This window comes from Haliotis rubra, unplaced genomic scaffold, assembly GCF_003918875.1.
Source record: "Haliotis rubra isolate DU_JTF1 unplaced genomic scaffold, ASM391887v1 Scf53, whole genome shotgun sequence".
In the NCBI taxonomy this organism is placed as follows: domain Eukaryota; kingdom Metazoa; phylum Mollusca; class Gastropoda; order Lepetellida; family Haliotidae; genus Haliotis; species Haliotis rubra.
Window position 1 is genome coordinate 629,297 of NW_025767224.1, and position 24,095 is coordinate 653,391.

Consider the following 24,095-nt stretch of genomic DNA (forward strand, 5'->3'; position numbering starts at 1 on the left):
GCTGAAAAGATTCCCTGCTGAGAGGTTCCGACCCAATATATCCCGGGTGTTTATGGTTGGGTTCAAATACAATAGTCTATCAGCGAGTCCACACTACTTTATTCGAGCTCCTGTTATACAATTACATAGAAGTACAGCCAACGGGGAGGCACCATCATACAGGCGATCGTCAGCCCCCCTGCCTAGCCACTGTCCGAGGGTCAAGTCCCTCTTACAATAAGCATTCGACGACTGACTGTCAGGTCGCCCTGTATGGTCAGCCTGCAGTAGCCACCCCCTCGATCTAAGGTTAATTACATGCAGCTGACCAACACATGGCTGTGCTGATGGTCATGATAATAAGCTGCTGTTAGTTCATTTACATTGACAGCACTGTGAAGATTTAGATGCACAACTTTAAGTTAACTCATGGAATATACCAACATGTCTGTACTCATAGTTATCCCGCCATACCATCCTACATTTTAATCAACCATGTATTTTAACTACTTGAGCAGACTCGAGAAACCGGAAACAAAATGGATCGCTTCATGACGTTGGCGGACTCACTGACGGTACAAACTGATAACATTGTGCGTCTTCTTCATCTGATCTCCCGAATCTTGTTGGATGGAATACTGGACTGACCTGGGACATGTTACAGGGTAGTTGTCAGGTAACTTGTCAGTTTGGTATGGACAGTAGCATTGTCCTGACTCAATTATGTACAGGTCGCTGTGACCGCCTCTGTGGTGTAGTGGTTAGAGCGTCCGCCCGGAGAGCGTCATACCAAACGACGTTAAAATATGGTACTTGTTGGTCCCTGCCTGGCGCTCGGCATTAATGGGTAAACAAGGACTGGTCGGCTCGGAGTCAGTATAATGTGTCTGAGTGGGGTATCCATGCTTCACTGCGGCATGGTATCTCAGTGGGCTAGCACTATTAAACCAGCTTAAGTCTGGGCTAGTACAAGCAGCCGCACATACACAAACACACGCATGCACGTCGTCATATGAGCGAAAGATTCTCAAGCACGACGTAAAAACCAATTTCACCTCACCTCACAGGTCGCTGTGACAGAGTTAGGACATCTATGTGAAGCGTCTGTAAAATCCCCCTTCTTAACACCGTGAACCATGCAATGATTAGTCAGTTTACAAAAAAAAAAGAAACAAAACAAAACTCCGTATTGTTAAATCTGAGAAAATATTTATTATATATACATCAAAAGGACAGCATATAGTCGTAAGTCTCTAGACCATAACTAACAAATATAACACAAAGGTTAATGATTGCGGAGTCTGTATGGCAGTTAACCGATGGATGTGCATAACAAAAATGGCACAACCAATAAATTCATGGTTATTTGTGTATGTTGCTGTTAACTGTTTTCAGGTATGGTGAGAAATTGTAAATTAAATGAAATCATTGTTCAATGTTTTCCGGGAAACTACTAGTTTAGATTTAATGACCAGAAAAACTAACAATTACATTGACAGCACATGCGTGCTGGATTGTATAGATGTTTTGTACAAATTTACTAATCGATTTAAATTGTTCTTTACAACGTCTTGTTACTCATATGACCTCCGGCACGACAGAGAAACATACGGTGTGTATTTCTATTCCACGAGATACGATGGGGTGGCCTCACGGTCAAGGTGTTCACACCTTAGGCCTGGGTTCTACTCCGTGCATAGGTATTTTGTGTGAAATCCAGTTCTGTTTCATTCAGCTGTGGTGTTGCTGGAACATTGCAAAATCATACTCGCTCACTTAAGATATCTCAAACACTTGGAAAAAACCTGACCTTGGTTGTAACTTTAAGACGAATTACTGGTCATATAGGAACAAGATCGTAAATGTTTAGGTGGTTTGATGATGCCATTTGGAGCTCTTCAATAACGATTGTAATTGGTATGCTCATTTGTCGTTAACTTCTGACACAGGCTTTGACTATGTCTCTTTGGTATGCATAGCCCTGTCGCGAACATTGGAGCAACGACGTATATACGTCTTTGATGTGACCAATCACCATCGCCATTACGAATGAAGCAGAAGCTGGAAACTGGCAATCAGTCATGTGTCTCTTTCAGGTAAGTTAAACAGGGATACCCCACTCGGACACGTCATACTGGCTCCGCACCAGTCCCTTATCCTCTTAGGGTCGAGCGCCAAGGTAACAACAATCACCATGTTTAAACGTCTTTAAGTGTGACGTGGTCGGGTTCGAACCATCGACCTTCCGCTCTACAGGCAGACGCTCTGTCTACTGGACTGAAGTAGGAGACGAGCACAGATATTTGGAATTAGAAAGGTGCATATATAGTTGTTGTATTTGATTCAGTTTGTATACCATACCAGAATATATATCTTCTAACAAAATGGGTTAGCATGAGTTCAGACACTTTCTCAGAAAATAGTCAAAGGTGAATAGTGATATCTACAATATATAAATACACATAACATACAGGACATGTATAAATTATTCATAAACATAACGATATTCTCTGTTGTCTTGTGAATGAGAGACGTGGCTTGAATAATGTTACGATGACATGAAGGTTCCCTGGATATGTAATGAAATCTAAATGTTCATCAAGTTATTTCCCCTTCTTGTCTTTGCAAACAAACACGGGAATGTGCGCGTGATGCACGATGTACTGACTCACGCTGCCTAGCAACGTCTGTCTCAGCTTGCTATGTCCACGGGTACCCGTCACGATGCACTCAGCTTCCTCCTCCTCCGCCAGACGCACAATAGCGTTCCCGGGACTCTTGTCTGCCAGTCTCACCACCCGCCCGTGAATCTGAAAGACAAAGACACAGTTCGATTCTTTATGAAACGTGTATGTTGTGAAATGGATGCAGTGTTTTTCCTGTGATTTCACCCGTACAAACTTCCATGTACCAATTTGGTGCAGCCTCATTTTAAAAGGTGAAGTTGTTGCAATACCTGGTGATTGGCATTAAGTGGCTATTACAATGACTGGTCGGAGCGGAATACAGTTAATGTGTCTGCAGCATGGTATCTTAGTTGGTGGCCACGGTAAAACCAGCATCGTCCGTTTGGCTCAAAAGCGGACCGATGAATTGCAATCTAACTCGAAAACTATTAAACATTTAGTACTCAATGAAACACTGATGATAATCAAAACATCAGACCAACTCTGTGATTTTTTTTTCAGAACTCATGTCATAAAAATAAAAAAGTTGTTTTACAAACTATCATTAAAATCTTGACACAGTTCACTATTTGTTACGAGGGAGGGGTGCAAAGAGAGGAACAGCCAGGTGTGCAAAAAGGTTAATGAATCAATGACTTTGTCGGCACTTGTGCACGTGCTTCCCGTACAACTGGCTGTTTCCTTCCTTTGCAGTCCTCTCTCGTAACAAATAGTGAACTGTGTCAAAATTTTAATGATAGATTGTTAAACAACTTTTTTATTTTTAGGTAAAAAATTCTGCCAAAAAATCACAGAGTTGGTCTGACGTTATGATAAGTGTTTCATGGAGTATTCTATGTTTAGTTTTTTCGAGTTAGATTGCAATTCATCGGTCCGATTTTCAGCCAAACGGACTATAGTACAATCACGCACATTCGCACGTGCATGCATATGGCGATATAAGTGCAATAATCTTGAACGAGAAGTTAGACACTAGTTCACTTCACCACGACATGGCCGGGACCAGCATTCAGCAATGTGCACGGATTATACAAAATGTATGATCTCAAATGATCATATTGAATAACCTTCTAAAAGTTAAATAATCCTAAACGATCATAGAAACAGTGAGCGAGTATGGTTTTACGCCGCTTTTAGCAATATTCCAGCAACATCACGGCGGGGGACACCAGAAATGGGCTTCATACATTGTATTCATGTGGGGAATCGAACACGGGTCTAAGGCGTGGCGAGCGAACGCTTTAACCACATGGCTACCCCACCGCTCCATTTTAGAAACTGTCATGATAGTACATTACATAATTATCAGTCACAAGATTTGTAGTTAGCTTGTTTTTTAACGTTTTACTTCAGGGTTATTTGAGACACGTGAGAACGGTCGCATCTGTCTGATCCGCCTACCCCAGACTGCTCCAGACAGGTATTCAGGCTCGCGCAGACGCTCTGTATATGATCCTCCTCTTTCCGGAACTGTTCGGCAATCTCCGTGGCGTCTGTGTGGAATGAAAACACTGAAAATAGAACAAGAAAATCGTTAGTCAACCCGACCTGTACACTGATTAAGAATAGGAATGTCCCTTCCTCGCCGAGTAGAACAGTTTGATTTGAATCAGAGAATACCACCTTGATGTAAGGAGCTTATATCGTGTGGGACTAGTCGGATACCAGCCAAGTCGGGAGTTGGCCATGATGGAGATTGGTCAACGTACGTCAACCCAGGGCTAATGAAAATATCTCTCTCGACCATAATCATCTTATGCTCGTAGTTCTTACACCGTTGTATTGAGCTGGCGACCGGCAGATATGGCTGCAGATTACATACATTACTGTAGTCAACGCTGCCCGAATATTTGGTTACAGTTCCTGTTCCGGTGGGTTCAGACACAACGTGGTAGGAACCGGATGTTGTGGGGGTAATGTCGCAGGTTCGGGTCTCTTATTGTCCGAGACAAATATTAGGAGACGGAGTTGTTTTAAAAAGCTGTTTATTTGCCTGTAATTTGAAAAGACAACATCATGAAATGTTGATATCTGTCTGCCATCGTCCGAGGCTGACAGGTGACAATAGGTGAATTCAAATTGTCCTGACGTCACAGGCAAAAGCCCGTGAATTACCTGTGCGTCAGATACAGGTAGCGCGTACAACTTATTATTTGATACTTGAGCAGCAGCCGCAGGAGGGAATAAAGGAGAAATACAACTGCCGGCGACAGTAATGTTAACTTTTGGATGGCCATTACTGATCACCCATCTCCATCAACCATTAACCAACAGCATCGCCAACATTGTCTCTCACCGTGACCTCCATCCAGCAACACCATTATAGTCGTCAGTACCGATGGTGCAATCTGTATCGTACCGCTCTACGAGACTCACGATATAATGTATCGATTTACATACAATTCATTACATTGATGTGAAAACATATATATTTTTATGTATGATAACAGAAACTGTCCCAGAACCAGTTTATGCAGGTTCCCTGGCGATTATAAACAACAGAATCTGCACAGTGCCAACAAGGTTATACGTTTCTCCACCACAATATCCCATCTTTGCTCTTTGAAGGCTAAAAACAAACAATTTAGGATTGTGATTTACCAGCAACAAATGAGAGAATATGAAGAACTTTTGAAATATACTAACGAAAACAAGTAACGGGGCATAACAAAAATTGCATAAAATAAAAACATATTTGAAAAGTTATAAAAATAACAGTAAATAAACACGTAGCAAGGCGCTTTGCAGGAATTTGATGTCACGTATCGCGCGTGGTACGTGCACTTTGTACACAATGAACTTACTCACTTTTTGCATGTTTTTGACACCTGATATTGAAAATTGAAGAACGGTTGATTCTCTACCATGTCATGCCATGGCTTACAGAAAATCAGTGTCTCCGCGCTGTGGGCATGCTGGAGACTGGAATGGCCCAAAATGAAGTGGCCAGACGCTTGAGTGTCCATCGAAACACAATTTCATCTCCATGGAAACGTTTTCGACATAATGGGAACAGATTTGCCTCTGACAGGCCGTTCACGCGTGAGGTCACGTCAGAAAGACAACCACATTCGGCTGACCCATCTAAGGAATCGGTTCCAGACTGTCAGGGCCATTCCTGGCTTATGTCCAATCAGTTCCAAGACTGTACGGTACCGACATAGGGAGCACAACATCCGGCCCCGACGGCCTGCAATACGTCCAATTTTGCTCCAAGGTCACCGACAGGCACGTCTTGCCTGGTGCAGACAGCATCTACGGTACATCAGACAAGCTGTTTCGTTCACTGACGAGTCGAGATTTCATCTGGACAGCTCAGATGGTAGTGCAAGGGACAGCAAGGTGAACGGTATGCTGACGCGTGCGTTATTCAACGTCAACAGTTTGGTGGCGCGGCGTTATGTTATGGGGAATAATCACATCACACGGTCGGACACAACTTGTTATTGTCAATGGCAATCTGACAGGTCTGGGATACAGGGATGAGATCTTTAGGCATCATGTGCAGCCGTTGATTCAATGACAGAGACGTCACTTCACACTTCAGCAAGATAATGCCCGTCCACATGTTGCTCGTGTTGTGACAGATTTCCTGAGACAGCAGAACATTCCGGTACTCCTTGGCCAGCTGTTTCTCCGGACCTGTCCGCTATCGAGCACACTTGGGATGAAATGGAGCGACATTTACGTCAAGCCCAGAATCAGACATTGACGTTAGCTGATTTCGGACAAGCGTTGGTTCAGACATGGAACAACATTGGAACACGATACAGACCCAGTCGACAAATACACTGTGATATCATCTATCAAGACAGCAGAATTGGGAGTAGCTTGAATGATGCACAGTGTCTTGTGTGCGTAAAGATAGGTACCCAGGTGGGGAATCGAACAGGGTCTTCGGCGTGACGAGCGAACCCTTTCACCACTGGGCCTTGTCTGGGAAATCTAAACAATCAAGCAGAATATGCTTGAATAAGAATGGGTTGTATAGTGAATACATTGGCGGATCCAGAGGGGGTTGGGGCAAACACCCCACCCACACACCCCTATGGCAACCCCCCTTTCAAAATTCCTGGATCCGCCCATGGAATATAAGGCGTGTGAAACTGAGATAAACCGTGAATAATTCAGGTAATGGGGCGGGTGATCAATAATTCCTTCAAATTACACATTAACAAGAACTGATGCAGGCAGGCGTACAGCGAATGCTTAACATGGCAGCAGGGGGCGCATGGTCGTCATTTCTGCACATTATATATCTGTTGATCAGTATTTGACCTCTCTATGGCAACCATTGCCAGCACTCGATAGTGTAATGTGGCTGTAGGGACAGTCATAAATACATGTTAAGTCGCAGTCAGCAGCAAGAAGTGATTAAAGCTATGCTGTCTTGTCAGATGTCGAGTGATGGTGGAACAGTAAGCGTGATTTAGAGTTATCTGCCCCTGGTGGTTTTTTTACGAAAATGGCAGGCTTGAAGTTACACAAGACAAGTATTTTCCAGCAGACTTCGATAGTAACGTTATTTTCTTAATCAACGCAGACCTCAACAGATATTACATGTACATGTGCGCACAGGACCTGCAGCTATAAAATATAAATCATGACTAGCTGTTCCAGTGTTCCCGAGTACAGGAACACACCAGTCCAAGTTCCGCACAAAACGCCACCGACTTGAACATGAACGGTCACATTAAGCATACGTCATCATGTTAAAAAACACATCACTACATATTACTGGAGGGGGTTCATTTTCAATATACAAAAATCTGTTTCAAAATTATCCTACCAGAGTTGCCAGATGATTCAACCTGCCCTGATAGTTCTTACGAAAGCTGCTTGTTGAATGACAATTCGGTGAAAAAGTGTCTTAATCGATTGAGATGACAGCTTTTAGAAGACTGGCTGTAACTATATGTAAGACACAAGGGAGTGATCAACCCCTAAACAACATGTTTGAATATTTCACATTGATTATTCTTTGATCTTGTTTGGTCATGTACTAATTTCACAATTTAGTTTATAAATGCCGCTTTCTTGGTTCACCCCAACGGTTCAGTCTCGAAATCCCTTAGACACATTTTGTATCCGTCCCCACTGCACCACTACCACCTTCCTGTACACATCCGTTCCGTTGTATAATGTTATACGTATCTTATGACATAATTGTACATGTCGTCATATGTATAAACGCATAACATAGTAGCATATATACACACAAATAATTTAGACATAATGCTGGACAAATTCTTGTTTCCGGTTTGTTTTTTCACATATATATCGTTACTTGATTTGAAACCTATGATTGGATACCATGAGAAAGTCCAAGAACATTAAAGTTATCACTTGTTGACATCACTTGATCGAGAATAACGAACCTCGATTTTGCCTTTCATATCAGTATTTTTTCGGTGAATATATTTCTGATATTTCTTCAGAGTGCAGATATTTGTTCAGTCATTCTAAACACGCGCTGGTTCTGCTTCTTCGGAAAATCCTCGACACATTCATTAGTAAATACAGTTCAATCACGAAATCGCCATTTTAGTTTTACGCCAACCCAAATGAGTTACACAAAACCTATTATACATTATTTACCACTGAGGATTATACATGTATTTTCAAATGCGAACATAATAAATGAGGAATGCAAGATCTGAATTGAAATGCATACAGTTGAATGTTCTTTTGAACGGGCATAACATTAAATTGCCCAGTTCATAACACGAGGTCATTAAGCAGTCAGTCATCCAGCATAGCCGGCTATGCAGCGGCAAGTTGTGACTGCTGCTATGGAGAAACATTAATGAGACGTAAACACCTTACGAACTGTACTTAAAGTGCGACTTGCCATAGTGTGATATGATCCATGCTTAAAACTCTGTTTTTCATCAGCCTTTACTCTGTGGACATTTTAAGCAAATGCACTTGGTATACAGGCAATGAAATATGAAGCTAAACTGGAAATTCCTGCCTGATGCGTATGCCCAGTCACTTGGGGTACTTGTATTTATGCTTGGGACATGGACGTTCATAGCACGACATTTAAGCGTTAAATTACCGGATTCTCAATTATATTACAACACCGCTGCATCGTTAAAACACTATATATATGGTCTTGTATTTTTCCACTGAAATACATACTGGGTGTCCCTGCTAGTATGGATTGCGTTCATGGCTGCTGATTAATATACCGATGCTGGAGTGCACTGATCCAACTTTTATTGAAGACTTTCTCCTGGTGTTCGAAAATCTCGCCCACAGCAGACATCGCTTCATCATCATTTGCAAATAATGTTCTTTTTCATGTTTGGGAAGAGGCCAGTTAGACTACCAGTTGTCGGAGTTATACTTGTGTGGAAGCCGTGATGGATGAGTCGGTTAGATCGCTGACTTTGTGTGCTGTCGGTTAGGTGGGCCATTCTGGGAGTTTGAGTTCGAATCCCTGGATGAATTAAACCTCCGAAACTACTAGAACTAGACCTGTAAGACAGACGTGAGGCCCCATCTATAACACATATCAATCATTTGACCACAACCAGTCGGATACCATGCAGACCATTGTTTTACCTGAGCTTGCCGAAAAATAATCTCGGTATTTGTGAGAGTAAGTGAGTGAGTGAGTTGGGTTTTACGCCGCTTTTAGTAATATTCCATCAATATCACGGCGGGGGACACCAGAACTGGGCTTTACACATTGTACCCATGTGGGGAATCGAACCCGGGCGTTCAGCGTGACGAGCGAACGCTTTAACCACTCCGCCCCCTCGGTATTTGTGAGGAGTGGACGGGAAGTAAGCAACACCAACACTGATGTGTTGGGACACATTGTGGAGTTAACTAACCGGTGCTTGCTAACTTATGTTGTACGCATGAAGCCATGAGGACACAGAAGACACCGTTATGTTCGGCCCTGATGTCAGGTGTGTGTCAACACGATGAACGATGCGACGCCATAATATTAACGCTCGTTTATGTCATGTCATAGTGCTCTGTCGTATGTTCTGCGTGCGGCATGAGAGTCGCTTCTTGTGTCACGATGCCGTGATCTCCACAGATCCTTACATTCCATTCCGCTCTGGCACTTGTAGAAGGACTACAGTTCTCATTACATGATAATGCAAGTGCCAGACCACATACTCCACTGAAAGAGTTGTTGTGATCTTAGATTAGACTTAATGTCATGAGGTAGATGGCGTTGTCTGTCTCACTATCCCTATAGTTCTATACAATATCAAACAAGGCCAGGTTTTTCCACAGGTTCCATCTCACTTGGGCTCATTAGGTGACTGTTTCTGTCAAAAATACTAGTATATGTGTTCTGAATAAGCGATAGACTAATTCTGGAGCAGCACAGACAGATGTCAGTTCAGCACTGTAAAGTCGGTGCTTATATCGTAAGTGGGGGAAATGGCGAACGTGCGAGGGGAAGGCAATTCTGGGAGAGTTACGCTTGACCCCCTCCCGAAACCACCGAGTGGTTGAATAGAAACCCAGAGTGTTTGGCCTTTTGCTTATCTGCAACACACATAACCAACAGGAGGGACAGATAAACCGTAAGTAGGTTGTTATAGATAGTATTCATTTTCATTGTTTGAAGTTGATGGAGAACGTCTATCATCCCGGCAGAGAATTTTCACGACACTCAGCTTCTTGCTCATGTTGAATCGTTATCACTGTATGGTGTGGCTAACGTCACCGTTTTTTCAAACATACCGCTTCAACAGGCTTACCAACACAGACATCCTTAACATGTTCATATGCATATAATGAGAATATTTCATTGTTGTTGTTGTTTTAAAGAAGCTGTTGATAGACCATGAAGTGGTCAGAAGGTATTTGTAACATATGAGTTGTAACCACGTCATGAACTTTGACCGGATAGATATAAGACTCACTCTGGAAAGTGCAATATGAATGTATCGTTACACGGTAGAGATAGGAACATTGTCTCATTTGAACTTTGACCAGTGGAGCTATATGATAGCGGTAGGGGATTTATTACACTGACTGTCTCAATACAATAATATGTAATTAGTTATAGTATCATGTAGATATCTACTCACGTGGAGAGTGGAAGAAGTGACCGTACTCCGGACAGTAGCCAATCACTGCTTCGTACTCGTCATTTGTTGTGTGGAGGTTAGCCACGTACCCTGTAACAGAGGGATAACTCATGGTGATTGTTAATTACAGGTTCGCAACAGACAACAGAAGAATAAGGGATGTCATCAGTCAGTCGTCGTGGACACGTAGCTCCGAGCTCAACATAATCCATTTCACGACATGCGTCTCCCACTTAAGATCTGTTTACTATGTCGTTACTGCTTAGTTGAAGTCGAATGTAGCTATTGGCAACACACACATGCCAATATTACAGTTCACTGACTCCTGGATAAATGGAACATACCAACAGATACCTTGGTAGTGAATACTCAGAACTTATCAACAACGCACCTGTTCGCTTCACGTTCAGCACGCGCGACTTTCGACGAACGTTTATGTGAAACGTATCATGTTACCAAAAACTATGGTTTGCTTCGCCAAGTTAGATTACTGAACGTCATGATGGAGAATTGTAGACCTTGGCGTAAACAACAAACAAATACACATTGACCAGACAGTCGCATGGATTGCAGATCAAAAGTGCATAATTACGAGTATTATATATAACGTCATCGAGAGAATATCCAGATGCAACCATATGCAGGGACAGATTTGATTTGACGTGAAAGGGAAAGCAGCGCACGTGGTGACAATTGGTGGTCGAAATGAACATTGCAAAAAGTTATTATTTCCTACACCCGTTCTCTTCAAGGTCAATACATGTGTGACACGAGAAGAGGAAATAACATCACTAAGACTTTGTATCGTTCTTAAAAAGGTGTTTGAACTTCGATCGAAACAAAAAAATCTCAGTGAACATATAATCTTATCTATTGATGTAGTAAGATATATATTCTCAGTGTGGTCCATATGCATGTTTTTGTCTGATCGTTTTACACATGTATTGTTGGCCTCGTGGCCATCTATGAATAACATCCCTGGTATAATTCCAGGTAATGCCACATGGGATGTTGACGGAACCTATTTAACTGCACGTCTCATTATGGATGGAACATAGTATTATATGAACATATTCTGCCACGTACACGGACTTCTGGTATATTCTTCACTTCCGATGACCTTGACTACACGGTCAGTGACCTACGTCCACAGAGACAGCATCAGCCAATGTATAATATATTTAATTACGCCCACTGGTCCGTCCTTGAGGCTGGCAAGTGTCAAGTGACTGTTAGGAACTACGGTCCTCGATTAGGATTCTGTTCTGAAGCATTCTACAAATTGATTTGTGGCTGTCGTTCTCTCGCTTACTTGAATCAACGCCACGTATGTTTTCACTTTGCCGTGAATGTCGTCGTATGTTTCGATTGTGAGTAAAAACATTACGTAATTGATATGAATGCAGTGAAAACGATAATCTATGATTAGTTCCCAAGTGTAAATATTTGAACGCGACTGTTTGAAGTGTATCGTGAATCAAATGTAAGAAAAAGACAAAATTTCTGCTGTCGAAAGAATAAAAACGGCAAAGTTGAGTTATCACCGCAGTTCAGCAAAGCAAGTAATGGAACTGGTGAACAAAACCTTGTGGTTACTGACGCATTACATCATTTATTTCTTGTTTTTAAAGGCAACAACTTCAAAACTTCAAGCTGTCTCTCTCGTAATTTAGCTTGGTGACAACTGGAAAAGTGACAGCTGGAAACAATGTAATCTGCTGCCACGGTAATCTCCAAACTCTCCGCCGAGAAGCTGTATCGCTAACAACCGTATGACGTCATAATATGACGCATGCAGTTCGAATAGCTGTTTTGGGGTGCACTATGTACACATTTATTTTACTGACTTTCACTGCTTTATTTGAACTATTTTATACATTGCATCGCTTGCACACTCAACTTAAACATAATTAACAATTTCTAAAGCACTTTTAAGCTTGTCAGAATACGTTTCACTGATTTTCAAAATCCAGTTGAGAGGCAGACGCCATTTTGTTTACATATTAGTCAGTAGCGACCTTACCGATCTTCAAAATAAATCAAAATGATATTTTGTACATTTAATATGGCGGTAAGATGGATACGCTGTAAACTTCTCCCTCCGGTAATACGGTCTGATGTACGCCTCTTTGTAGCAGTGTTATCCCTCGCCTACCGGATCGGGGAACGCTACAAAAAGGCGTACACCAGACCGTATTACCCTCGAGAGAAGCATACAACTTATATTATCTTGACCTATTAACTGCGTTCTTTTCCTTCTTTTGAGTTTTACATATTTGCGTCACAACACCTAATATTCGTGAGTGAGGTGTTAAACAACGCACATAAGTGATAGTACGATATTGCCTACATCTATAGCAGCTCAGTGTCCACATGATTCCACAAAACTTATCATGAACATTATAAAAGTCTTTTGATATATTTTTACATTTTGTCAATTGGTCATCCATCCGCACATCATCCAATTCATTCATTCATTCATTCAGTGTGTTCTGGATATCTGGAAATAGTGTATTTTGTCGATTGACATATGACGTCCTGTATTGTTGATTGTGACGCGCAGACAATCATACTACTGGTAGCAATAAATAGGAAACTGCATTATTCCGCCACCCTTTACATCCATTACCCTCGACCTTCGGCTTCAAGTGACTTGTACATACACTATTCAACAGCGAGATGAGCCCCCTAATCAATAGATGCACGGTTCCAATGTAATAAAGCCTGGAGAGGTCACCTGTTCCAATGTAATAAAGCCTGTAGAGGTAACCTGTTCTCTTCACATGAGATCAGAGGTGGTTATCATCAAGACTTGGGAAATGTTCTCCCTTCATCCAGGGACTTCAATGGCTGACAGCCAGTAAAAGCGCCAGAAGAATGCAGACGTATTCAACGTCAGTAACTTCCTGATTGTAATGACGATAATGGATTTCCCGAGACATTACTGTCGTTAAAAGATAGTATCACTGGAATATATTGTCGGTCAACAGAAAGTATACACATCAAAAATGGATTACCCCCAAAACTAACAAATCTTATCAGATGGTTGATAGGATGACAATAGTCCCCGACATACCAACAACTTAAGGCTCCAAACTAAAATATCCGTATAAAATCCATCAACATAAAGGCGATTGTTTCATTTTCAGCTCACCACCAAACATACTTGCTACATTTTCTTTTGCCTGGCAGTTTAGGAGTACATTATAAAATACCCGTCACTCCTGATGGGAATATGTATTCTTGTTGATCATTTACCTATAGAGTTTCAGTAATACATATAGTATGACCAGAAATTATTGAGAATTTTAGGAATATGTTTAATTGGATTTCTAGTATAAACAACCTTGACCAGCTATCAAGTGCTTGGTTTCATTCAAGAGAGACAACTCCGTTAATCCTTTTTCATTAGTTTGTGAAGAGTTATCCCCTTTGATTACTTGCTAGCAGACGACATTTTCAGTGATCCTCAGTATGGATGATTTAGAGAAGATGAAGTTGATTTTAGAGTATTATAACAAGGACATCAGATCAGCTAAAGTGATTTCAAGTAGAACAGGCATCCCTTTGTCCACTGTTTATCGTGTTTTGAAAAATATTGCAAATGGATATGGCATTGAGCACCAGGGAGGCGCAGGTAGGCCCAGAAAATTGACTGTCGGTGACAGGAGGCGGCTTGGTATTCTTGTTTCTAAAAACAAACGAAGGAGTTAAGAAAACTTCAGGCTGGATATGATTGATAGAGGAACTGTGGCTGTCTGTAAGGAGACAATTAGAACTGAGCTGCATGCAATGGGTTGGCAGAAAAGTCGAAGAATTCCATCACCGATCATGAAACCAAAACAAAAGGAGCGAAGGTTGAACTGGTGCTTACAGCATAGAAATTTTAACTGGGACAATGTGATTTTCTCAGATGAAAGTTCTGTGTGGCTGTTTCCTAATACACTGAAATTCTGGACCAAACAAACTGAAAAACCTTTGTATCAGCGCCCAAAGTACAGTCCGAAATTTAACATGTGGGGTGGCATATCTGTGTTAGGGGCAGCGCCCCTCTGTGTATTGAAGGGAATATGAACAGTGAGCGGTACACAGATATTCTCGAGGGACATTTACTTCCATCTGCTCACGTGTTCTATGGAAATTTTTGGATTTTCCAGCAGGACAACGACCTAAAACATCGTTCAAAGCATTCACAGGCCTGGTTTCGGACCCAAAATATGACATTATTAGATTGGCCAAGCTATAGCCCTGACCTAAATCCAATAGAAAATGTTTGGGGACTTATGAAGGAAAGTGTCAATAAGAAAAATCTGACAAATATTGCTGAAATGAAAGAAGAGGTGGTCCGATATTGGGACAGCATGGACCACGACTTTCTAACTTCTTTGATCAGTAGTATGCCCCGCCGCATTGAAGCCTGCATTGCTGCCCATGGTGACTTGACAAAATACTAACTGTTCACCTGTCTTTGAATCTGGAGTTATGTTCTGCTAATATTCACATTTAATACGTGAGTACTGAGTGAATTTTTTTATAAAAATTACAATCTTTAAATCTTTTGAATGAGAGAGTGGGGGTTTGGGCACGAAAGCTGCACATACGTGGAAAATCGAACATGTGCCAAGTACAAGACGAGCAAACACTGTAACTGGCTGACCACCCACGTCTCAACAATATACCAACACCTGGCACTGAGGGGTATTTATACAATTCTCAGTTACAGTATTATACAATATTTTTGTTCAGTTGCAATTAGTTGCAAACGTTTTCACGCAGAACACCACAGGCGTTCGTCAGTCACGTAAACCGATGAAAATGTTGTATTTACTTCGGTTACCATGACAATTAGAACTTTCCATCCAGAGAAAAATTGTACATTCAACAGACCTTACCAGTTAATACATGGTACTCTGCGAAAGAACGATGTTTGAAGACATTGGATTACCTGAAACTCAAAGCGTTTGCAAATGGTTGATATTATACAGGAAAGTCAAGAACAGGCAGTAAATGTTAGATGTAATGTGGCCAAGAACTGAAGGACCAGCTATACTTGTAGTAGTTTTCTACACGCGGTCATGAATGAGATCTTGAAATATCAAAGGGCACTCCGGCGAGATTTTCTATGTATCTTTGATGTCTCGATAGATAATATGTAACCTGATACATGATACTGTATCTACCCAGTTTCATGGGGAACCTGAATATATTACTCAAAATCCAAGGGTAAATGATCGACACTTATAAGACATATCTTTCCCATCAGGCGCGACGATCATTCATCTAAAGTACTTCTAACCTGCCGGGCAAAACATATGAAACAAACAAGATTGCTTCTCCGATGGTTCTGCATGTGATATTACACTGTAAGGCCTTCAGTGTTTCCACGACTGATTTTCCAAACACACCTGGTAATGTTTTAGTTAATTTAATTCTCATATCTTTATAAAATGGGTTAGGAATATTGAAATTTCTTCACATCGTTACCACCAGTTCCAGGAAATATAGCGTCAGGGGAACTTCAGACAAGTTATTTACGTTCTACAATTATGTTCAATACTGGTTAATTGTATGGATGGCATTGGTAACATAATGTCCCTAGATCGGATATTGGGATCGCGTGTTTTACGAGGTTACGTACTGCCCGTGTACGTAAAGGGTGCATCAATCTAGGACTACCGACGGGCTGAGTCGGAAATGTGCTCTGTGGCAATCCAGACAGATACAAAATTATAGCAAGCATGCTTAACACTTTTACATCGTCCTCAGATCAATCAAAGCTAGGTGAAACAGCATCCATTTATCACCCAACAAGCTCGCTATAACGAGGATGTACAGAAAATGCGACTATGTTATCCATGTACAATTAACACACTATATGTAGACAAAACGATACATTATCCACATGTCAGCAATCAGATGTCGACTTACAATGTTTTTATATTCGGTATGAGTCATGTATATTACAAGGAAATGGCACAGCGAAATTTCAACTGCACAATTAAGCTACGGTTTATTCTTCGTGACGCTCTATATATAGCTGTATGTCATCCATCACAGGATACCCCTCCAAGGACAGATGACGTCATGACAGCGCCATAAACACGTCTTTGCCGACAGCTTCACAGTTCTTTCGGTGTGAAGATTTTAAAACTTTAAACACTCTCGAACGCAAATATGCCACACCCACGGAGGAGTAATTGTGATATGCGTATATGAAGGGATTATCTTAAAACGACCGGAATTCTCCAGAAGAATGTAATACTATTATTTTACAAGCCTACGCAATGTTCATTTAAGAGAAGCTGTGGCGGCTAAATATAGACGAGTTGTAATAAGTTCTTCCTTATTCCGACTTACACCCACTGAAGTACACAGGGTAGGAATTTATGCTTACAGTGCATTTTGTGAGGGGAACACGTGTTTTCGTCTATGAGCAAAACAGGAAAAGCTAACTCTAAATGTCAAGTTATGAGAACAGAAATTAGCGAGGGAAAAGAAAGACATTGGCATTGGAAATTGGCACATTGGCACAGAAGCAGCATTATTCGCTTTCTATCAAAATATAGAAAATGCGGCTTTTCCTATTTGTAGAGACAACAGTTCCACCAATATCTGCATCAACGTCATCTCAAATAGCCTGTGACGTCACGAACAATAGCAAACGATCTGTTCAAGTACTGGCACAATGCAATGACGAAGGAAGCTTCACAACCCAACATAATAGAACTCCCGGACAGTCGGCATGAGGTACACATCTACAGTGAAGTATTCTTAGAATGGCGGGATGGTTCCATGGACGATGTTACAGAATGTACGGAGTTTAAACAGTTCTTTAAATTTTAACACACTGGGTTTTTAAGCATAGCAGTTTGGGACATATGTTTTCCGATGATATTTGAAGAAAGCTCAAAGAAAATGTATATCGAAATTCATCGCCAACATCACACATGTCACAGATTATTTCATTTATGGGGGTTCACTTACTTAGTTCTAAAGGTAAACGACGACAAGAAGTTCTAAATAAGTGGAATTTAACAACCAAACAGAAAGGGATGGACATGGATGTTACAGAAGTTTCAAGCACAAGTTCAGTTCTGAATATGCGATTCCAAACTTTAAAGGAATTTGAAATCTCTGCTCGCTGTGGTTGAGCTGATATATCCTTTAATGTTAAGGGAATAATAGATTAAGGTACTTTGAGAGAGACAGCCTCGTAATGTAACCAGTAAAAGGTATAGTCAGTTTCAGTAAAAATGGCCTCCACGAAATGAATTTTGAAGGCTATTGTTTATACAGACTTCGTTCTATAACATTGGATATAGAATTCTTGACAGCTTTCTTTGCTAAAAAAGAGTTGAGCCCAAAAACATACCATATGCCAGATTTCCCAGCCGTATAAAAGAATTGGCTTTTTCCCTGACATGAAAGAGAGATTATTTGCATTTTATTGATAGGTCAAATATACAAGCTTCACACAGTTCATTGCCTTCATATAATTAGGACAATGGAAGATCAGAAGCATTGATACAGCAGCACTAACAACACACTCAGTATAAAACACATGAATCACTTGGTGAGAATTTCTTGTTTCTGTCGGACTGATGAGCGGATTTTACGTTTAATATTCTTCATGTCAACCAGAACTTAATGGGTCCGTCAGCCGCAAACAATTTGAAGAACTCCTTATGGTAATAGTCTGGACTAGTTTGCCAGAATCAGTTCACTGGGATTCCGAGGGAGAATGCAGGATACGCCAATATGTGGAGTTCACTGTGTTAACTCTCAGCTTGGGCTGCTTTACCACAACCTCGCGAGCAAAGAACAAGTGTCCCAATCATATTATTTCCACCAATATTCCCCTTTTACGCCTAATGGAACCTAGTACGGCAGATAAACCAGCTTGCATAAAAGCGAGCAGAGAGCCACGATCAACTTCGGCAGCTTATAATCTACACTGACATTCAATGGTTGTACAGCTACAATCGCCCTGTGTTTCACAACAATCATTTATTCATATGGAAACAAGTCAACCAATAGACGGAATACAATTGAAAACACACTAAACACACACTTACCAACCTGATGTTAAATGGATTGCTGTTGAAAGCAACGTAAAACAAAACTCATTTTGTTTCTGGTAACCACTTCCACCTCCAGACACAATAGGACATTAAGGAAATTGGTATTGTAAGCTGGGGTTGTATAGCCAGCCTACAGTAATTTAAAAATAAACACAAAAGGCGTTAAAGAACATGTTGAAAACCATCGTTGTGTTCATGCTCAGGCTTAGAAGACCTCGAGGAACGTGTCTGAAGAGTTAGACAGTGGAAGAATGATTTCTCTGTGGTCAGTTCTGCATGGCCAACTGTCCAGGGTAATGGCGGACAGGAGATAGGAAGCCTGTATCATGTTATATTGCTGGCTGTCTACAGTTGTGTCCATGTCATTGTGTCATGGTGTGGGGATATTGATCGTGTATCGACCACAGAATTAAGCATCTTTTCTGAAACAAGTTTCCATCCACCACTTAGGAAATGTTGGCCGTGCAGCTACTATGGTCCGAATCCCTTCATCTGATGTTGTATTAGCAGTAATCCCGACTTCTCAGCGGAAATATAAAACTTGGGGTCCCCAAAGAAGTAGGTGAGGTGGGTCGAAATGAATTCTTGCTTAGTGTGCGTGTGCGATTGCGTGAGTGATTGATGAGTGAGTTTTTAGTTTTACGCGTCTTTAAGCAATATTCCAGCAATATCACGGCGGGGGACACCAGAAATGGGCTTTACACATTGTACCCATGTGTGGAATCGAACCCAGGTGTTCAGCGTGACGAGCGAACGCTTTAACCATTAGGCTAGCCCCACCGCCCCTGTGCGTGATTGAGCAGGTCCGGGTTTATGCTGATTGTATAGCGGAGCCAACTGATATGCCAATATGAATAACCCAAACAGGCACAGTGTACTGACTTCAAACCAATCAGGACTTGTTTTAGACCCTTACCGCCAATTGCCAGACAGGAAACAACGAGAACTATCTCTTAGCGTATTTCAGTACAACACAGGCCAAGCAGATACTCTTAAAGTAAATGAGCGAGTTGAGTTTTACGCCGCTTTTAGCAACATTCCAGTAATATCACGGCGGGAGACACCGGAAATAGGTTTCATGCACTGTACCCATGTCGGGAATCGAACCGGGCCTTTGGTGTGACGAAAAAACGCTTTAACCACTGGGCTACCCTACATACCCTTACTCTTAAAGAGAAGTCATTGTGACCCTTAATGAATGAGCAGCAAATCAACCGCAGTACTCGCCACAATTGTTATGTAAAGGTTCCTGTCCATATTGCAGAGAAAGAATGTATTGTGATATAGTTATGGATTACTGCAGTCACGGTGTGTGATCTCAAGGTATGACATAACGTTAAAACCAGGGATGTTTAATTAATAAACACACTACACTATCATCTCCATATCACACAGAAAAAAGAGACTTCACGAACAGAATGCTTCTAACCGTGACGACTCAATCCAATTCAATCAGGCTCGCAGTAAATCAGCATACAATCCGGCTCGCAGTAAATCAGCATACATGCAAGACAGAAGTCCAGAACAGACAATTCATCGATAAGCTGGCAAATAATAGGCTGTGTGGCCAACGTATTAACAAGATATATTGATGGATTAGTTCACGCGCTATGTACCAAATCAAGCTGGACGACAATCGTTGTTAAAGGCCAGGGAGAGCATATACTGAATACTGCGCCTCGTTATATATCTGTGTACGTTCGTGTATATATAGGTGATCCTTTTCTCACTAGGGCTGACCTGTACCTCCCACGTGCTAGGTGCCCTTCTCACACAACATGTATATACCAGGCTTGTATCTCACCCGTGCAATAGTGAAATACACTTAGTGCATATATGTATACTATTCACACTTTGCTAGGGATCAAATCATTGATTCAACAGAAAACTATGATGTGGGGTCTAATTTGGTTTAAATATTTAAGCTTATTGTAAGCAAGGATCGTAGGTTCCAGTATGTAACTGCATCTTGTGGATCCCATACCTGACAGGTGTTGTGTACTTGTCAATCACTAGTGCCATAATTTGCAAAATGGTTGATTGGCGCCATGAAAACCATTTTTATCGTGTACTCATGTATCAAGTGCATTAGGTGAGATTAAAGTGACTGTTTGCCTAAAGAGGGGTTACCATATCATTATTTATGCAGTTTTAAATGGATACACTTTCAAATTATAAATCTATGTATAAGTAAAGTTGGCAATTTTTGTGATCCTTAGCAAAGTGTGAGTAGTATATTTTCTATATATATGGTCTGCCCCCGTACAGGTGGTTTCCATCCTTTCATTTGAGGAAAATACTACAAATGCACTGCACCTGTGTTTTTCAAAGGCTATCTGGAGGTGGGGTAGAACAGTGGTTAGAGCGTTCGTTCGTCGCGCTGAAGACCCGGGTTCGATTCCCCACATGGGTCCATTGTGTGAGCCGATTTCTGGTGTCCCCCGCCGTGATATTGCTGGAATATTGCTAAAAGCGGTGCTAAACTAAACTCACTCACTCAGGGCATATACTGCAGCCCTACACCGGGGACAGTACCCTCATCACTGTCAATCCCACCTCAGATCTGCCTGGGGAAGGTGATACAGTATCTACTACACTCCTACATAAGGAGACCTTCTCGCACCAAAGGGGAGTTATGATTATCAACGATTGAATCAGTAACGGACTAATCTCATGAGGGAGTATGTTCTATTTCAGTCCGGACATTATTCATAAACATATGTCAACACCAGGAAATAACCAGAAACAGATTCCATTACACTCATTATATGTACTACCACTGTGATTTCTTTTATTTGTCTGTATTATTTCGTGAAAGGCAAAACAGCTGCTAACCTTATATGAATGGATCACTGACAATAAGCGCGATAACACCAGGTGTTCGTGAGAAGGGTAAGGGTGTCCTGTTCTACCGGTAGCACCACCACACATATATTTTTCTTTAAAAAAGTAAGTGGTTGTTGGCTAACGCCGCAAAGCAATACTCTTGTGTCATCACACGCCTGCATCTTCCCGCTGGTCCGTGCAACAGGTTCCCAATGTAAACATAATTACCACATGAAGATAGGTAGACGAGACAGGTGTACACAGACGTTCTGTTCGGGACGCATACTGCCCTAGACGTATATCGCACTAGACAGAACAGGTGAATTCAGACTAACATGTACTCACATTCAAACGCCCTCACCGAGTAATCGCTTCCATCCATAGCTATCACAACTCGCCGAGCTGGATGTGGGTGTGCCGCCATGTTTAACAGTGAATGTCGTCTGCTTCCTTCAAACTGACCTGAATAATCCACGATGCGATAACGCTCCAAAGAAGTTGGTCAACATGAACGAACGTCCGTGTACTGTCCGAGATTATAGTACTGCAGTCCGTGCAGGCCGACGGTGGAGCCGGCAGTCTGTTGGGGAATGTTCGGTATCAAGGGATAGTGCCAGAGCAACTGAATGACTGAATTTGATTAACTGCCGGTATGCGTGGACGCTTATGTGGGGTAATCGTGTGTAAATATTCTCGCTCTCAGGTGATGTGCAGAATATGAATGTTATTATTGAAACGTTATCGGTGTCTGTCACGCGCATATCACCAACTACATATATCACTCATCATTACTAACAGTTAAACACACACAAACACAAACACAAACACACACACAAACAAGCACACGCACGCACACACGCGCGTGCCTCACCGATGCAGATTGAAAGGAGTTCCGGCACAATTTGTAACAAGATCGATTTATTTTTCTAATTCAGATAGTTCTGGCATTTCAGCACTTCATACATACGATTTATTATTGCTCGCGACACCCAACAGATCGTAATGACACTTTCACGATGTTTAATCTCATCAATTGCAAAGGGAGTCTTGCAATAAACCCAGATATGGTTATGCAATCATAATAATGATAATCAATATATGAATACACAACATTGCGTCCCGAAGTATAATCAGTGACAAATGCCTTCACAGTTTGATTGTAAGTACACGACATGTACTGCTCCTTAGTCTAATGGATAGAGTGTCGCTGCGAAGGTTCGATCCCCAGCATAAAATATGGTACTTGTTGTTACGCCGCCTGACGTTTGGCCTTAAAGGCTAAAATGTGAAGATATGTTCACTGTGTAACAATGTTCCAAGTTAATAACACTGTACCGTTTCCTCTCTGTGTCAATGTTGGGATGAAGGCGGTAGGAAGAGGAGACTTTACAAGGTGGCTGAGCGCTAGGAATTCTTTCCGTACAACTCAGTTCCCCAGAACGTACTCAACTCTGTTGACTATGGTATCATTTAGCAACCATTCGTAGTGAGACTCAGACTATGGTGCACTTTAGCAACCATTCGTAGTGAGACTCAGACTATGGTGCACGTTAGCAACCATTCGTAGTGAGACTCAGACTATGGTGCACTTTAGCAAGGATTCGTAGTGAGACTCAGACTATGGTGCACTTTAGCAACCATTCGTAGTGAGACTCAGACTATGGTGCACTTTAAGCAACCATTCGTAGTGAGACTCAGACTATGGTGCACTTTAGCAACCATTCGTAGTGAGACTCAGACTATGGTGCACTTTAGCAACCATTCGTAGTGAGACTCAGACTATGGTGCACTTTAGCAACCATTCGTAGTGAGACTCAGACTATGGTGCACTTTAGCAACCATTCGTAGTGAGACTCAGACTATGGTGCACTTTAGCAACCATTCGTAGTGAGACTCAGACTATGGTGCACTTTAGCAACCATTCGTAGTGAGACTCAGACTATGGTGCACTTTAGCAACCATTCGTAGTGAGACTCAGACTATGGTGTACTTTAGCAACCATTCGTAGTGAAACTCAGACTATGGTGTACTTTAGCAACCATTCGCAGTGAAACTCAGACTATGGTGCACTTTAGCAACCATTCGTAGTGAGACTCAGACTATGGTGCACTTTAGCAACCATTCGTAGTGAGACTCAGACTATGGTGCACTTTAGCAACCATTCGTAGTGAGACTCAGACTATGGTGCACTTTAGCAACCATTCGTAGTGAAACTCAGACTATGGTGTACTTTAGCAACCATTCGCAGTGAAACTCAGACTATGGTGTACTTTAGCAACCATTCGTAGTGAACCTCAGACTATTGTGCATTTTAGCAACCATTCGTAGTGAAACTCAGACTATGGTGCACTTTAGCAACCATTCGCAGTGAAACTCAGACTATGGTGTACTTTAGCAACCATTCGCAGTGAAACTCAGACTATGGTGCACTTTAGCAACCATTCGTAGTGAGACTC

General features: G+C 41.6%; 1 protein-coding gene across 1 annotated transcript; it reads right to left on the reverse strand.

Moving 5' to 3' along the window:
• Positions 1 to 1,171: 1,171 nt before the first annotated feature.
• LOC124252945 (TRAP-T-associated universal stress protein TeaD-like) lies at positions 1,172 to 22,308 on the reverse strand. The gene is made up of 4 exons (XM_046686633.1): positions 21,985 to 22,308; positions 10,733 to 10,822; positions 4,068 to 4,177; positions 1,172 to 2,789 (listed from the first exon to the last, which is right to left on the reverse strand). Exons 1-4 carry the CDS (start codon positions 22,061 to 22,063, stop codon positions 2,583 to 2,585), a joined length of 486 nt encoding a protein of 161 aa, XP_046542589.1. The 5' UTR covers positions 22,064 to 22,308; the 3' UTR covers positions 1,172 to 2,582.
• Between the last annotated feature and the right edge of the window lie 1,787 nt (positions 22,309 to 24,095).

What these genes read in the sequence shown, in the direction of transcription:
- LOC124252945 (XM_046686633.1), bottom strand. Translation starts at nt 22,063, where the DNA reads ATGGCGGCACACCCACATCCAGCTCGGCGAGTTGTGATAGCTATGGAT. An exon ending in CTCGGTGAGGGCGTTTGAAT is followed by an intron (nt 10,823 to 21,984) that starts GTGAGTACATGT and finishes CCTCTGTTACAG; the next exon opens with GGTACGTGGCTAACCTCCAC. An exon ending in CCTGTCTGGAGCAGTCTGGG is followed by an intron (nt 2,790 to 4,067) that starts GTAGGCGGATCA and finishes TTTGTCTTTCAG; the next exon opens with ATTCACGGGCGGGTGGTGAG.